Source organism: Galendromus occidentalis, unplaced genomic scaffold (assembly GCF_000255335.2).
Source record: "Galendromus occidentalis unplaced genomic scaffold, Mocc_1.1 scf7180000075399, whole genome shotgun sequence".
Taxonomy (NCBI): Eukaryota; Metazoa; Arthropoda; class Arachnida; order Mesostigmata; family Phytoseiidae; genus Galendromus; species Galendromus occidentalis.
In genome coordinates, this window is record NW_003803389.1 from 284,347 (window position 1) to 301,785 (window position 17,439).

Sequence of the window (17,439 nt, forward strand, 5' to 3'; positions counted from 1 at the left end):
TTCTGAGTACTACTGCAAGCATTATACATTTCACCGTGGGTTAGACCTCTTGGTATGGATAACCTCCCGCCGTGATGCTCCACAATGAGCTATCCCTCCATCGAAGGAATCGTCAGCGTTCCCTCCAAGACAGCAGATCTCGGGAGAAGAGTTTCCCCCGGGAGCATGCTCGGCGCGTCGGCTCTCGGGAGAGCAAGACGCGAACTCGAAGGGGCTGCTTCACTCCTACGGGAGCGGAAACCATCCCTCGAAGACGGGCACATCGAACGGAATTATCCGAGGTTGCATGATTTCCATTCAGAGCTAAGCGCTCAATCTTGGTCCTCGAAGAGGAGGCGTAATTCTCACAATCAGAATCGAATACGTCTTTTCCCTCTTGGTCGAGCCGAATGCTAACGGCGCGGGTTGGAATACACTCGAGGTCGCCGCACGGAAAATGTCACCGGAAGTTTCAACAAATCACGCGTCTTCTCAGTGTATGGAAGCATAAGTGCTTCCCACCGACATTTGTTTGGGGACTAGATCACAGGGTCTCTTTGTTCTTGTTGACGTCCATGTTGCTTTCAGATCTTAGTTTCTTAGAGAGTTTCGATCGTTTCGTATGCAATGTGTAGTTTCGGTTTTAAGAACCGTTCTTGTTGGTCGAGGGCTAAACCTCAAAGGGTTGTACTTTGGATATCTTATTGATCTCGTGTATTGTTTCGCTTTACTTTGTGGGATGCCAACGAGATGGTACCACGTCTTCGAATGTCTCGTCGTGCTCGCTACGGGAATCGCTTCTTAATGTACGTCAGGTGGAGCAGCGAAAGAGGAATTTAGTTTTCACTTGAGACAAGCGCGAACTTCTCGAAGATGGAAGTAAATCGTTTGATAGCTCTCCTCCTGGAGCTGATGGTAGAGTGGGTTCGTTAGTAAACACCTTGTTGCCGTTGTTGGTTCGTATGTGTTTTCTCTCTTCCAGGGTGTGTTGGTGTTGGTGATCGCAGTTGTCAAGTGTGTTCGCATGTTCGCTTCATAAAACATAGCACTTAAGGAACATTCCTTCCGGAACGATCCGCGTCATCTCTAATTCTCGTAATCAATCATCAGCGGAAGTGAAAAAGAGGGAATTTCAAGGAATGGGGTCAATATTGGGAGAGTCCCTATGTCGCCGGTTGTTGCGAACGGTCGTCGTTTGTAGCTTTCAATCATTCAATTCGAGTTTTCGGAGTTCGTTGGAGAATTCTCGTTTTGTTGACTAAATTTCTCAGCAGCACAGAGAGCAGCGCGATGGGAACTCTTCAGTCTGGATTTCATCTGCGAGCAGTCGTTTGATGAAGTTGAGTGAGAGTATCGACGCAGTTGTGTGTGAGCCTCGAAGCGGATGCGCACCGCAGGCTCCGAGGTCGACTGACTTTCGTCAGTTTAGTAACGGAGTGAGAGAGAGAGGTTTGCAGACTTGCGGTTGAGGACTACGGAGATCAGCTGTCCGGACGACGTCTGACCTCGCATGGTCAGGCGGGCAATCCGAACAAGCCATCCGCCTCTCTCTCGTCAAAGTCGAACAAGTGCTGAAAGCGTGACTGTGCCTCTAGGCTTTGCCAACGCTCACTGCCGATCCTCGGACTCAGAAAGCAAGTCTTTGCTCGACATGAAAACATCGCCGAAATATTTAACACCATCAAGAGGTTATACGTCAATGGGGTCCTCCTGAGCAATCCTGGAAAGCATAAATAATCATAGGTTAGATTTCGATATTGCCGAGCTGAGGACGGGCGTCATTAAGGGGCATCTGGAATCGAACATTACTCCAAAATCAGGGAATTTCCGATGGACTCCCGTCCCCTTCTACGAGCTCAAAATACATACGCATGGTTCTCGTTCTTACTCGAACGTCGGCTCATACCTGGCCTCGTAACGATAATACGGCCCGTAGTTATCTGGACTCAACTGTGTGGCCAAGTCATCGTTGACAAGCGCATCGGGATCAGACAGAGGTACATCTTGCTGCAGTTGCTGTTGTTGCTGCTGCGATTGGCCCTTCAAGCTGCTGATCGACGTCGCCTGCTGGATGACGTTCAGGCCCTTGTTGAGGCTCAGACTGTTCGGATTGGCCTTGAGACCTATTTGCACGACGTTGTTCTCGTCGTGATGTCAGGAAAAGGTGTTCTTGTTGTGGAGCCCAAACCCCGTAATTGGCATGAACGGCATGCCATTATCTGTTGCGGCGATGGCGAGGTTTTCATCCGAACGGGGGCGTGCCAGCGGTTTTTTGCTGCCACAAGTCAATGTGAACTGCGAAAGAAGTTTCTTTTTCGGTCAGAACTCGATTCTATCCGTTTCAGGCATTCTATCGATATCCTCAAATCATTGGTTCGAGCAGCGATGCGAGCACCAATTCACCTTAAGTTCTCTGCAGAGTTCGACGCATAGCGGGTCCCGCTCCTCGGGAACGATCTTTTTAGCCCGCCAAATGAACTCGATGATTGCAGAGATGACAGCGACGCATGAACCCACGAGTAGCACAATGAACACACCCCCGACGGACGCCACGGTCATGGCAGAGGTCCCCTTGTTGATAATATCTTTCGGACACTTTTTAGTGATTCGCTGCTTTTTCCACCACCGCTCCTGTAAAAATATATCAGTGAGGAACGTGTCCTGTCGTTCCTCAAACTTTTTGATCATGCCCCACTCACCTGCAGATCCTGCTCGCGTGGATTTTGCGAAAAGACATGCGTAAAGCCGGCACAGACACCCAAACATGCAGCATGCACCCCTGGGATGTCGCGTGGAACGTATGGAGCACTTTTTCAAAGCTCCATACTTCGATGGCCTGCTGGAAAAAAGAGTTAGTCTTTGCGTCTGATGCCCGAGGTACAGGCTTCGTAAACATACCTTGAGCACATGGAGGTCACCATTTTCTTGTAGCCGAAGGATGGCTTGTGATAACATGGTCCTGTAGGGGGACCCCGGAGGAGTAGCGATGCCGTAGCCCTACGGGTTTCAGGAGATTAGTTTTTGTAATTAGTCGGGAAGGAATTTCTCTGGGGGAATGGTACCGAGCTCCAACGCATCGCGAACCACTCCAGGTGCACCGAGAGAGGTCCGATCACTTGTACGACGTTCTCATAAGTTTTTGCCTGAGCCTTGAGGGAATAGAATTTTCGCGAATTCTCACCTTATTGTCGAGCAGAGAGCCGATCTGCGTGAGGTCGCAGTTTCTTTCAATATTATACTCGATCGAAGTGGATTCCATCAGGTAAGCATACTTTCCCCTTAAGACGCGATCGATGCCCTTCTGGTTTGACTCAGCAAATACTGTAGGTCGCTGAGATTGCATTACATGCCACATTTTAGCGTATGTTGGGAATTGTGAATCCTGGAATCAGGAGAAAGAGGCTCACTCCATGGAAGAGAACCTTCTTTTGGAAATCGCCGCTCTCGCATGAGAGTAGCTCCGTGAACGGAATGGGATCCCGGCCTATTTCCATATGTGCGACATATGCAAAAGTTGTGTCGTACTCACTTTGAAGAAGGATTGTGTGGAGCCAGACCTAAGACATCCATACTGAATGGTTGTCTGTTTCGCCAGATCTTCAACGCTTTCAATGGGAGATACAAGACGTTCCACAGTGAGGAACGCAGCCAAGTTGGCGGTGTAGGAAGAGACCATGATCAAAGTGAAAAACCACCACATGCCGGCTGCCACCCGAGTCGAAAGAGCTCTGTTCACAGGATCGGGTAATTATTAGATATATGTGCCGATCTTCTAGGAAGTGATTGTCGGAAACGTTTCATGATCGTGAAGTCTGAAAAGGTGCACTCACCGAGGTGTTACATCGCAGCCCTGTTGCATGAGGCATCCGATAGTGAACCAGAGCGTATTCCATATTGTAAATTGATTGTCCAGTTCCTCAGGGTTTCCTTCACAAGGATGTGGATTTACCCATTCATATGGCGAGAATCTCGCAAGCACGAACAGGAATAAAGATACTCCGAGAAATGCTGTCATCATGTAGATCCAGACCTGGCGACAAGCATATGCGTGATTCCGGGATTCGAGCGACCGATCTCCCCAACGACCGTAACTGCTCGATACTTCGGTTGAAAATTTAGGGAAGTTTATCTATCAGCATCTGACGATCATCTGGCATGCTTCACACACCTCGAGCGAAAGCGGATCCAGGAATGAAAAGAGTCCGGGCGGGGGTTTCGCAGTTTTCTTATAGAGGATCGAAATCCCCAAAGTCATGAAGGGCATCGTGAAATCCACGGCCTCTTCACGGACATACGTTATAGTCAGATCTGCCACTGCCAAGTCCGCTTTCTGAAAGACAAGTCGAACTTGATCTGATCGCCTGACGATGAGACTTCCCGGCTTCCGAGACATCCGGAGAGGGAGTATTCGATACGCCCCTATTATTCTGGCAAAATTCATCATCAGAGGGCAACTCACTCCATTAAGTAGCTCGCCGATCATGCCATTCCATCGGCCATCGGCATCTCTCCCGCCGTAGCTGTGGTCTGCAACTTCGCGGATAACATACTTCATGTTGTTGATGAAGTGTTCCGAGGAAGCAATGGAGTCGAGCAAATCTATACAGTAGCCTTCGTATTTGTCGTTCCCCGTGAGCCCGAGCTCCCTCCACTTTTCTTTATACATTACGTAAGGCGGTTGCTGAAATAGACGAAATCTCATGTAGCCGCAATCTGGATCGAATGAACAGAAAAAGTAAGTGATTTCCGTAGAATAACGTGATCAGTCCGTTACACGCCACCCACGTCCTCCGATCAGACAGCTGAAAGGAATAAGGAGAATTTCCCGTCCCAAATGGCCTTCTGCCCGTGAGATCCCTCAGCGTTGGTGACGAATTTCCGCCGGGGAACCCATAGCAGTACTTCGCCTCCGCTACCGATCGGATGTCTACCCGTCGACGGACGGTGCACGGAAGGGAGGAGCAGCTTGCAGGAAGTCGTTTTCATTCTTTTTGCGACCCCGACTCCTGACACCCGATGCTCCGCGCAGCGTTGTCAGAGCTCCATGAGCTTTGGCGTTCGGCGGCTTGCACAAGTCAACAGATGATCAGGAAAAAATAAAGTGCCGACAAGAGCATTGGCTGGGAGATACCGAAACTTCAGAGACAGGAGAATATTCTGTTCGTGACATATTTGGCAGCCGACCGAAATAGTTTGGGAGTCATTCGCTTGTACCGAAATTTTCCCCTCGCATATTGCTGCTCCGGGAAGACGCGAACATCTTCTGATAGAGAGCTCGCCTGCGACAGAATTCTCGATCTCGCTCCTCTATATCTGTCCCTCGCCACCGGTGCCAGGAACCGCTGTTTCACTCGATCGATGTTCTCCCGAGAACATTCGGACGCCGAGTGCAACGGATCGGACGAGATGTTTGTTGGCTAGCGTGCCAAGGGAGACGACAGCTACAAGCTTCAACGGAGACGGTGAGGAAATCAACGATGACGAAAGTAGCATCGCTTACAAGGGCCTATTGCGCGACAGCCGTATCACTTGTACAGGCGCTAGATAGGCCGTTCACTGCCCGCAGTCATTCGTCCTGTTCATCCCTTCGGTCTGGCTGCGTGGCCATTGGTGAAACTCGAGGAGGCAAAAACATAGTGGAACAGACAGTCCCGACAGTGGATCCGAGAGCCCAGACGTGTCACTAGGGACCAGCGTGACAAGAGTTCTCTCATCCGTTTGTCCTTCCCGTAGGTCAGCCGCCGGTGATTGTTTGTTGATACAAGCTTCCGAAGGCGATTAGGCCGACACTTCGCACGAAAGCATGCAAGGTATGCGCCAATAAGACTGAATTAGCCTGCCAAACTCAACTTACCAGTATTGTCGTGACAACCAAGGTCTTGTTGAGGAGAGACAATCTTGCCTCTTCAAGCTCTCTGGTGTAGTTTGTAGTGATGTTGATGCCACCGAGCATCGTCCATTCTCCGGCCTCTCGCCAGCCGGAATGGGCCATATCCAGTACTGTGAGTCGCATGTCAGTACGATGGCCGTCTTTGTTGAAACGGATGTTGCCTGTCAGGCCCTTGATGTTGATCTGGAAACGAAGATTGAATCGATTCAAATCAATGAGATGATCCGCCACAATCAGGGAGAGTCTCAGGATTTTCCCCTTGATTGAGATGAATCACGTCCGCCTTCTGCGAAAAGCTTGCGAGTATGGCACCAGTATGGTCGGAGCCCGACGCAATTCGTTCCACCGCAAAGTCCCGACGCGAGGTTTTTCCCTGCGGTTCCGCTATCCCAGACGGGGATGTAAACACGCTCGCGAGAGTAGAGGAGCTAGGTAATGGCGTAGCGGAAGGCTGTGCAACTCTAATGGCGTTCTAATTGGCTTCCTAAGAGCATAATCAAATCGGAGGTGCTCAGCTCTGTGAGTGAGACCTCGCAGTACCCGTGTTCTCCGCTCAAAAATTACTGCCTCGCTCAAGCGTGGGACGACTTAATTTTAAATAATGATAGCGATCTCATTATAAGGCTTCCTGGCGCACGGGAGTCTGCGAGCTGAGTCCTTATGAAGATGAACTGCTTGCTTCAAGTTTCCAAGTTATGCGGAGAGCTCGCAAAGCGCTCAGGGAACACTTTCAGGAGCACTCGAGCATTTGTTCCCTACGCATTTAGACCTCGGTTCCGTCGAAAGCACGGCGAGTTTCCTGTCCGCTCCGCGTTGAGTGAAATCATTATTGGGAGCTCGGCGCGAAATCCTCCCTACATGTCTGCAATCGTGATGAATTAATGCAGCGCCGACGCAAGACTCCGAGCCTGGGAAGAAACGAGAATCGAGAAGTTCTGTTCCATGCAGGTGATCCTCTGAGAAGCACCGCGGAAAATCGAAACTTTCCGAACGTGCCGGCTGTCGAATGTTCGAAAATTTTGAATCCTCCGCTCAGGCTGAAGCGGAACGAGCGCATCCAAGTTCGAGCTGTCAGTCTCTGGCTGAGACTCGGAGCGAGCCCCCGAAGGAATCCAAGTGGACGACGCCGTCGTGTACCGCCGCGGTTTCTCCGGTAAGACTCTTTGAGTGAGGTTCCGGCACGAGCCATCTGCGACTGAAGATCGAGCGGGTTCCCCCAGACGGAAACATGAGTAGACGGACGTTGGGCATAACCAATGGACAGAAGCCGCTGATTTATCGCGCCGTCATCCATCCATTCATACAAATGGAGAGTTGTCCCACCGCACGGCCGGGACGGTCTTTAGCGAGGAGACTTTATTGTCACTGGGGGAAATCTTATTAATTGCGTTGTCCGAGTGGGACCGGGGAATCCATGTGGAGCTCGACGACGACGCGTCGTCGACCCCGACATAGAGATGGGATGTCATCAGCGGCAAAAAGCATTAGCCACTGCCACAGAAGCACCTCACGCAACATTTATCCGGCGCACTGATCTGTCACCTCGTCAAGACCTCACTAGAAGATGGAGATGACATTGGAGACCGGCTGCCTCGGCCGTCTCCCGCGCGATTAGGATAAGAGCAGCGAAGAGAACGGAGCCCGATGATGTTTGTGCTGATGGATATTCTGCCGGACTGAATCTCGAAGTGTTTTCCGTCGCGGCCTTCAAACACGCGAGGCGAGTTTTCCGTCAAGCTTCACTTGGCCGAAGGACCGATGTTTTCTAGAGGCTTACTAGTTGCGAGGCTTTTCCAATGAAGGCGTGGCGGTCAGACGTGCTCTGCACGCTTCCCCAGAACCACTAAAGCTTTCCGATTTTTACTAATTACAAATCTCTGTTCCCCCGCTGTCGGTCTCTCATCTCCTCTGGCGCGCTGCACACCCACTCACGCCTGATGGGATACGGCGATGCAAGAAGTGTTGCCGTCGTCGGGGGCCTCTCCGCACAGAGCCCAACATAGAACTCGCATTCGGGATGGAGTTTCAACAAAAGGTACGGGGATTGGATCCGTGGAAGGATGAACACCCGAGTAATCCGATTCGAGTATTCGAGTCAATCAGGCATCGGAGGATATTGATGAAGCTCATCCTGAGAACGCCGGAGCCGATCGAATAATCTTCTCAGAGACTTTACTCACCATCCGCATGTATTTGACGAATGCGTTTCCCTGCGACCATTTGTGCTCCCTTTCACACGACAGTGGTTGAACCGTAATCTTGGGGCCGGTGTCGGGGTGCAGGTCCTTCAGGGCAGTGGCGAACAGCCTCACAGCATCGTACATCAGTGCTACTTTGGTCTGCAAAGGAAATGTACCCGTAAGCTCTGGATAATTCGTGAACATGAATTATTTCGCGAAGAATGGATTTGCCTTGCGCTCATCCGTGAAAAAAATGATCGTATCGAAAGAGATGTTCCGCGCGCTTAGAAAGAGAAAAGCTCATGCAGACATGCTCGCGTTCAGATAGGGTCCTTTCTCCGGATTTGACGCGTTTTTTTCTTCCATGCAGAAGCCGTGTATCTAATTGACATCGTCGAGCGAAAGCATTGGGGCTGACGACGGGATCGGTCTCGTTCAAGATTTCCTCGCTCCACTCTAGCACGACAGCTTGTCATCAAGATGTCAACCGCCCGGAAGGAGACTTGGTGGAGCGTGTAGTCTCCGAGGGCGACGTCGAAACGACAGAATTGTCCTCCGATCGCTTGCCTTCGAATTTGTCAAGGCTCGAGATTTTTCCGAGAAAGAAGTCGCCGGCGGGTTCGATCGAATGAGGAGCCTTGTTCCGACGTCGCGTCGTCGACCGCGACAGATTTTTTGATCAAGCTGAGATACGGAACAAGGCCATTCTCGCGAAAGTTGAACATATTTTCCCTTTCTTGTTCCACGACGAAGCGGATTCATCACACGGAATCTCCTACGAAGAGTCCAAGATTGTCTTCTCTGCCTTGTCTTTTCCCGGTACCCGAAGCCTCTTCCCGGTTCCCTGCTGAATGTCCCGATACATTTCTGGCGACTTTTCCTGCAACTTCCGCGTCTTCCTTCACCATGGCGTCGAGCTATCTGACTGAGGAGATTCTTCTCTAATCGGAGTCGATTTTGCTCATTGAAGGCCTTGAAGCATTCGCTCAGGTCTCAGAAGCGCGTCTTCCCTAATGCCCCAGGTCATGAGCCCGACGGGAAAGATGTTCGAATATTTGGAGCTCACATCGGGACTCTCCCTCCTTTGCCCAAACAGATCCCCTCCCCTTTTGAGCCTTTCGATCGAGCCACCAGGATATCACGAATCTGACGCACGCGCTTGTTGTTCGTAATCTCGTAGATTCGGAAGCGCCACAGCTTGGCGTGGCCGATCCCCGAAAGGATTACTCGCGAGCCCCGCTCGGGAGCCTATTTCGAGCACAAATCTAAAGTCGACGCATCCGCTTTGAGGTCGAGCGATCTAGAGCAGAGTACGGGGAGAGTTCCGAATTTCAGGGTTCTCTGCTCGAGATCGCCCTAATTGTCGACGTTGCCTCGGTTGCCAAGGAAAATGTCAGATTATGGAGGCGGACGTCATGCTCGAAGGCGAGCCCCTCACCTTATGGCTCCTCTCGCAAGCGCGGGCAATCTAAACAAATGGAACCGCGGCAAGAAGGGGGCCGCTGTCGTAATTGCGGGGAAATTACATGACCAAGGGCACATTCTTGGAAGGGCTCCGTCATCCGGTAGAGCAGTCGAACAGAATGCTCCTTGGGTGGCTAATCGCACGTAGTCTTCCCTCATGGGTGGTTGACCGATCGAATAATGACATTCCCGAGGCTCCGGAGCTTCAAGCTGGAGAGTCTATCGGAAATAACTTTTCCCGGTATCCCGAGGGTGAGGAGAGCTCCGACATCACAAGCGACGAGGGTTGCTTCTGAGGGATTCACTGATTCCCCGATCGGAAAAAAATATTGATCGTCTTTCAATGAGCTCTCTGTAGCTGTCGCTCGGGTACAGTCGATTATTACCCGCGGGAGAAGGTGGATCTACTTGGGGAAGAAGCTCCTCGAGGCCCGCTTCCTCTCCTGTCGCCTATCTCCGATCACGGAAGCTCTTACATCGGCGATGATGGTTTCCCTCCTCAATACGTCCCGGGAGCTTCCGGTAGCAGAGTGAATAGAGACCAGAGGACGAATCGGTTTCGGTCGGATAATTGTCGCCGTCTACGGAAGCCCTTGTCTGTGACTTCTACCGGTGTCTGGGTCACAGCTTGAGCTGAATCGGTCCTCTCCTTTTGAGCAACACTAACTCGCGAGTTCTGAGCACTGAATTGAAATTCCTCGATCGGGAGCGAGAAGTTGGAGCGCCTCCGATCCAATGTAAGCCGCTCGAGTCAGGAGAGCGTATTCTCTGGCTGACCAACGCAACCGGGAGGAATCATTTGGATGCGGGTAGCACCGTCTCGAAGTTTGCTTCATTTGCGAAAGGGTTCCACCAGAAAGACCAGGCATATTCCGAGGGAGCAACAAGCGCAGACTTTGCCATGCGCATCGATTTCCTCGCTCTTCGGCATCGCAGGCGTTGCACCCGAGCGAGGAAAGTGTGCTCTTGGTTCCCTTCTCAGTCGGCTGGGAATTTATGTTGATTCCCTCCTCAACTGACTCAGAAATAAGCTTCGGAAGAGAAACGAGCGCGGGATTTGCTTATTGTTTTCGTGGATTCGTAGAGCCTGGCGCCGCCGAGTTCACGTTGAGAAAGTACGGCTCGCAGAGTTTCCTTCATGATTGCGTACAACGGAAGATTCGCTGGGAGGAAGGATGAGGAAAAACAAAGCAAACACCGCGAATATTTCTGCCGCCGTGAATCTCCTGCGCAAACATATCAGAAATCCGTGCCTTATCTCTTCGAAGATTCCGTTTTTCTCTTCTGCGAGAATGGAACTAACGGTGGGTTGTGTCTACCAGACAGGGACGGAATAAAGAGATTCATGCGAGGGAGACGCAAAGAACCCAGTGGTCTGAAACCCCATAGGGGATAAAGTTTAGAACGTGTTAAAATTCCACATTTTTAAGGCAACGGGGCGGCAAGATTTCGTGCCCGCTCCGGCCGGTTAAGATCCCTTCCACGGAGGAATCGGGGAAGGCGAGAGCCCGACGGAGCGCTGAGCGAATATTTGTCAACCCGACGATTTGTCGAGGAACCCGTGGAACGGATCTCCATCGGATATCCCACAGGCAACGAATCGAACGTGTATAGTGTTTCGCGAGCTCCCTCTCTGACAAGGCCTGGAACGAAGCATCCGAAGAATTCTCCTCCTCTTCCGATTGATATTCGCCCGATGGAATTCCCGGAGGGGAATCCGTCGGGCGAATATCGGGCGAATAAAAACGCGACCCGTGAATTAAAACAAGGCGAGACCTCCCGGATTCGTACGCACATTGTAGGGCATAGCGAGCCGATACAACGAAACTACAACATGGACAGTTGGAATTCGCGATGTGAGCGGCCCGCGGAATCTGCAATGGGACTCCGTCCGTCGCAAGGGAATCCATCCCTCCTCCATCCTCCCGCGACCAGAGCCTCGCCCGTTTCGATCAGCGGCTGTGGCAAGACATTTTACAGCGTCACAATGGCGCGGCTCGGAGCTACATGAGAGCCCCGTCGCTGCGTTGATCGCTCTCTCAGTGATGAAGACGCAGGAAATGGTTTCGCGGAACGGGAATGTTTCAGAGTGCAAGTTCGTTCGTTGCGACTGCCGTTCCTTTATACGATCAATTACCATCGCTGAAACCCTAATCGGCTCGCGGACTCGGCAGACAACTTATTCGGGATCGGTTTCGACCGCTGGTGAACTTTTTCGCACCACAGCGACTCGCTCGGTTGAAATGCCCCCGACTCACACGCGGAGCGGTTGCGATATCTAATCTAGTCGTCTCGGCACAGAAATGATTTCTTTGCCTGAGCCGAATATCAAAGGCCGTCGTATTTTCCCCAGGGGGGTCGCAGTCGACGACGACGGAGGGTTCCCGGATGAACGAACTTTTGCAGGATGTTCGAAAGCACCAGCAGGAGCAATCTCTCGTCAGTACGCTGAAAATTCAAAGAGATGGGCAGAAAAGTATGGAACTCACCGTTAGATTCTGTTGGGTGTGCACGGAAGGCATGGGGGAAGAAACAAGATACCATTAGTTTTATTCTTGCTGTGAGGAAAATTTCCGTTCCGGTTTGTTTGTATTCGATTCAACAAGATCGCTACAGCGAGATAAGCTTCAGCGCGACCAGTCTCTCGATCGTGGGTCTCCACGGCGCTCAGTTTGTTTAAGTAAGAGATTTGTGCCTCTTTATCCCGTTCAGACTGTTTTGTTTATCTAGCCGTCGCTGTACGAGCACATCGGGAAGAGTCCCGCGATCGTGGGACCAAGTTTCTTTTCACCAGCATAAAACTCGAGCGAGTGACCGAGAAGATGAATCTCCACAAAGACGACTCCCCGTTTCTATCGACAGGAGCGAGCCGTGGCTCTATGTCATCGAAAGCTCGACGTTCGAATGCACGACGATCCGGAAGTTCCCTCTGGAACTTCAGTTCTTTGGCGTTTGATCTTCCGCCAGTGAAAGAGCTCGGACTCGGAAGCCTGGGTCCCAGTCTCCCTAGATGGAAGGTCAGCCCGCGGTGTGAGGGGGCGACCGCAGAATTTCGCCATATTTCAGAAGTTACCCCAGGGAGCATCAATAACCCACGGTATAAGTGGACCGCGAGAAGATCCTCTGGGGAAATCTGAATTGTCGGATGTGACCTGACGACTGCCAGCGTCGCTGGCGAACAAAAGAACAAAACGTTCGCAATCGGAACAGAAGAGGGAAAGAAGGAAGAATCTGCTCAACCAGTTTGCGGAGTCGAAAAGTCGAACGCAACAGAGAGGGAATCGACACATTCCTACAAGTGAGTTCACTTGCTGATGTTTTCCTGAGCCGATCTACTCCTTGCGGGGAAAAGCCTTCCGTCAATTGATTGCCTCGTCGCGCCTCAGCCATTGTTAGCTGCTCGATGATCTCCTTCGCTGTTCTTTTTCCCGGAGGCTGCATTTTATTTCGGAGCTAGGTTGCTTGTTCTCGAGTAGCTTTTTACTAGGTAGTCGGAATAATTTCTTGCCGACCCGTGAATATTTGGCCAGCGGCGGGTACCGAGCTCGAGACGAAGCGTTATTTAATAGCGCGACGGAGCTTTTGAATCTCCTCCGGCATTGCGGCGAAACAGCTGCGGAGATCCAGATTGTAGATCAGTGCACCTGTGGACGAGGCGTGTGTCGGGCCGTGATGGCAACGTTCCGGAACAGAGCAGGAGAATACCGGAGGGAACGAGTAGAGGCGGAATCGGCCAATCTGAGCTGTTCCTAAACCGGTTGTGGACTGTTTTCGCAGTAGTTCTTCCTCTTCCACGCTCTGGAGGCTCCGAATGAGGTTCCAACAGTTTCAGACCTCTTGAGAGTATCTTTTGCGCCTGGGTCCCGCCTTCACGTATAAAGTTCGACGGTGAAATTGCGTAGATGAGGAGCCTCCTAGGAGAACTTCTAAGCCTCCTTCTTTGCGGCGGCGGTCCAAAAGAAAGCACGAACCGACCGAGCGACGAGTTGCTTGTTCGGACGCTCGGTCGCTCGCTCGCTCGGCGGGCTGTATGGCTTGCTAGCTAGCTGATCTGTGAACCCTCCGTCGGGATGCGGAGGAACGGGAAGGAACAAGGAACTGCGGTGAGTGAGAGACCCAGCGAAGGAAAGAGTGACAAGCCGAAGCGTCGACAGATGGATGGATGGATGGAGCGACCACCGTCCCGACGAAACGAGGGGCGACGCAAAGGCCAAAGCCACGAGTTGTTTTTCCGACTTTTCACTCGGCTGGAACTTTTCCTCCAGGTCAACCGGGAAAATTTTCCTCTTGACCTCGAGTTTCCGCTCCCAAGAGATTGGAAAGATCGAAATCGTCCGACTGTTACAACAAGTGGCGGACTGGACGGCACTGATCCATCTCTCCCAATAAACCGCCTGATTGAATGTAATGGTACCGCTCGAGTCCCCTTCCCCCGCTTCGCTCAGGACATGAGCTGTTCGATTGAATTCATTCCCTCGACCACTACGTCTTCGTGGAATCGTAATTAGCATTGATGTAGCTCCTCGACCCATCCTCGAATGAGCCAGCTAACTGCATAGTGAGCGTCACGCTCATTAAAAGAAAAATTAGGGAAATAGGAATAAATAATTTATACTCGTGGAACGGATCAGATGAAAGTGCTCCTATTAGATTGATAGAAGAACGATATCAATGAACATACGAGGCACAAAGTCGGTTTCAAGATAGAGGAAAACGCCCGAGCTCGAGCCAAATGATCTTCTCCATCTCATCGATTGGGACGTTCATTTAGGATACTATCCCATTTTTTGAGGGTCTCGTTTCCCTCCGAATCATCGTTTCGGCACCGGGGTATCAGACTCGTCGAGCTCGCCTCATTCGGTGCGAACTCGACTGAGGGACAATTCTTAAACTATTCAATCACTGGAAGTTACTCACCTTGTAGAAATCTTGGTCACCGGTGTTGAAACTCTGTACCGATGAAGACTTCTTACTAGAGAACCTATGCCGACGTTGGATCCAATCGCGAGCGACTTCATCGATTTCTTTCGATGAGAAGTCGATCAAACGAAAAGCCGATATATTCGTCCCGCCATATTGGAAGTCCTCTGTATCTATGGTGTGCGCGTCCAGCGAAGTGATGAAGTAGTTATGGTATTCGGACATCATGTCCACTTGCTGCGCATGCTTAAGCACCTGTGGATCGAGGAATTCATTCGAGCATGACCTATTGTGCCGAACGCGATAAAAACCCATTCCTGTAGCAATAACGGAATCATGTGCTAGTATTCTGGTACTTATTTGAATAAGAAGGACCCGGGACTCCACTCACCGTGTAGAGACTCTTTATCGGTACATCGAGCACAATATTCTTGATTCCAGTCTTGCCGATATCTTTTAGGGTTTTTCGGTATTCGGTTCCGGGTTCGAATTGACGCACCGTCACTCGGTTCTCCTTCATCAGTGTAGCGTCCTTCAGTATCTCTTGCAAACGCACTAGTGCTGAAATGAAATCATGCTTCCATCAGACTAAATTGCGCTCGCAACGGATCCGCTGAGTTTACTCGGATTCGCGTCCGCACGGGACGCATCGCGTGACCAGGAGCACTAGCTTGAATGAATCGTCGAATTTGGCCGCGGGGAAATGGAATTCCTCCGCTTTATTTTTATTTCAAAATGCGTGTCTTCTCCCGGCATTTACCGTTCGTATGTCCGGGGAGTTCCCTAGAAAACCCCCATGTCTGGCCTCCCCGAGTGCCGATGGCTGCGGTCGGAGTGGGTTCAGTCCGGCAGAGGTCAGAGCTCATCGAGGTTTACATTTATCGTCCGGGATTCGGGAAGAATGCGTGTCCACACGAAAACCATTACAATACGGAAGATCGCTTCCGCTCGAGATGCTATGCACATCAAATGCTCATTCCAAAAACTTCATCAAGTTTCCTTCCAATTCACTTCCATCGTCAGAGATCCAAGCCGAGTCAACAGGAAATAGTTGAAATAGTCGACCTGCGCTGTGTTACGACGAGACCTCGTTCAGAATTCACTGAACCTATCCCTTGATCTCTGGCATGCGTCGATAATTTCTCTCACGGGAAGTTTCGACATGACACAGTTTACCTTCTTTTCAGATCTAGCTTCGCCAATGGTCTCCAGAAACTAGCCTCTGTATTTCCGCCCTCTGTCCGTTAGACGCATTCGGGGAGCCCAACACGCACGATCCTCATCGAATTCACTTTTTCCCCGCAACTCACTTTTCCCTTTGTCGGAAAACGACTTGCCTTTGACCGACCGAGAGCCGAACACTCTCCTGGATGATTGCTCACGAACACACGCACAGCTCGATCTATAAGGTCTTTCCGTTTTCCGAGAAACACTAGCCCTCGGGTTCTCTGGAAGTCCCTCCCCAGCTCCCCTGGCAGGGTCAGACCGATCCCCTCAGCGCATTCCCGCTTATCGGGAGCAGCGTGCGCGGAATGATATCGCACAAAGGATGATAAAGGTTAGCGAACGCATATTCTATGACCCTATCATTTTAGCAGCTGTTCCTAGGTTCCGTTTCGGTCGGGCTCTATTACGCGGAACCATCTTCGGCGATGTATTTCCTAAGGGTCTTTCGAGCATCGTATGCTATGTACCACCCGCCGGCTGTGTCCGATCGAGTGTCTATGTCAGACCTTTGCCCAAGCACCTTCTCGCTCGACTGGCTCCATTTAGCCTCAAATGAAACGGAAGGTACTCTGGCCAACATGCTGCTTCGTTTTAAGATAGTTCCCATTCGTAATATCCGCAGCGGCCGTTGGACTCGGTCACCGTTCAAGTGAATTTCGATCTCGGGGAACCGATAGTTCCTTTGCTCCCTTCTGAGAAATCAGAAAAGTTTCGTCCTCCGCTCTGCCGTCGCTTCTGTGTGCGTGGTTGATTTCCTGCGCTCTATAGGTAATCGGTGATCGGAACGAAAAGCGAGCAAAGTTTCCAGGGAGACGTCTGTATACAGTTGCGGACCCTCCGAGGTTTTGGGAGCTGTCCGTGCACTTTTTCTCCGTCACGCACCATCTTAGTATTGTGAGTCTGGCTAGGCTCCGTATGAAAATCGGCAGAGCCGTGCAGTGAGCTAGAACAGAGGAAGAGGAGCTAACACGTGAGGAAGCTCGGTACAAAACTCAGCCATCGGCCGCAGGCACATTCTGAAGATTGAACACTTCCTTCGGCATGCGCTGCGCATCTGGAACTGATGAACTCGGTCTCGTCGCTGCGTAGTCAGACACGCCGCGACCACAGAATATTCTTTCAGGGCAGCTGCCTCCACCTGCTGGCGACATGGAACAGGCGGGGAGGCGGGCGGAGCTCGTTGTCATGGCGCAAGGATTTTCCTTCGGATTCGAGGCCGCAGTCAACAAGTTGGCGAGCAGAGATTCGAGACCAAGTACAAAATATTAATGACACGGGTACCATCAAGAAAATTAAGCGTGTCCCAGCGCGACTGCACGTGAAGGCTCCTCCGAACGGAAGTTATGTGAATGGATCCTACGCATTCCGTCCTTAATTGTGCGATCGCGATGCATAGCCGTACGATGAAATGTTGACGCTCGCGCGTTGCCGGCGAATAGCGAGATATTTCTGTGATGATCGTCCCATGACTTCCAGGAATAGCGCTGGAGGCGCTCGGATGCTCGAAAACACCACCGCGAGAGGATTAAGACTTCTATCTGCGCACGATAGGGGCAAGGACAGCGCTTGAGGATAAGCAAAAACCAACTTTCCGTGTAGTTCTCCCGTCCCGATAAGAACGCGCAGATCAGCACAGCTATTGAGAGCCATACAGGTGTAAATTGTGGAAGAAGTAGAAGAAGAACAACAAGAGCAACAACAAGGAATAGCGGAGAGACGAGGACGACCGAGCGAGCCATGAAGATAGCTACTGTCTTATCGTGAGCAGCGGAGCGACTC

General features: G+C 51.2%; 1 protein-coding gene across 1 annotated transcript in view; it reads right to left on the reverse strand.

Annotated features, from left to right (window-relative positions):
* Positions 1-2,133: 2,133 nt before the first annotated feature.
* The window catches only part of LOC100909141 (glutamate receptor ionotropic, kainate 2), a 69,854-nt gene continuing 54,548 nt past the window's right edge, over positions 2,134-17,439 (reverse strand). Inside the window, exons 4-16 of the mRNA XM_018641935.1 lie at positions 14,825-14,994; positions 14,431-14,688; positions 12,003-12,011; positions 8,050-8,208; positions 5,834-6,052; positions 4,439-4,660; positions 4,148-4,309; positions 3,810-4,009; positions 3,509-3,707; positions 3,161-3,361; positions 2,878-2,976; positions 2,383-2,610; positions 2,134-2,274 (exon numbers count right to left, since the gene is read on the reverse strand). Coding sequence (XP_018497451.1) covers positions 2,134-2,274; positions 2,383-2,610; positions 2,878-2,976; positions 3,161-3,361; positions 3,509-3,707; positions 3,810-4,009; positions 4,148-4,309; positions 4,439-4,660; positions 5,834-6,052; positions 8,050-8,208; positions 12,003-12,011; positions 14,431-14,688; positions 14,825-14,994 — 2,267 coding nt within the window. The remainder of the gene's footprint in view (positions 2,275-2,382; positions 2,611-2,877; positions 2,977-3,160; positions 3,362-3,508; positions 3,708-3,809; positions 4,010-4,147; positions 4,310-4,438; positions 4,661-5,833; positions 6,053-8,049; positions 8,209-12,002; positions 12,012-14,430; positions 14,689-14,824; positions 14,995-17,439) is intronic.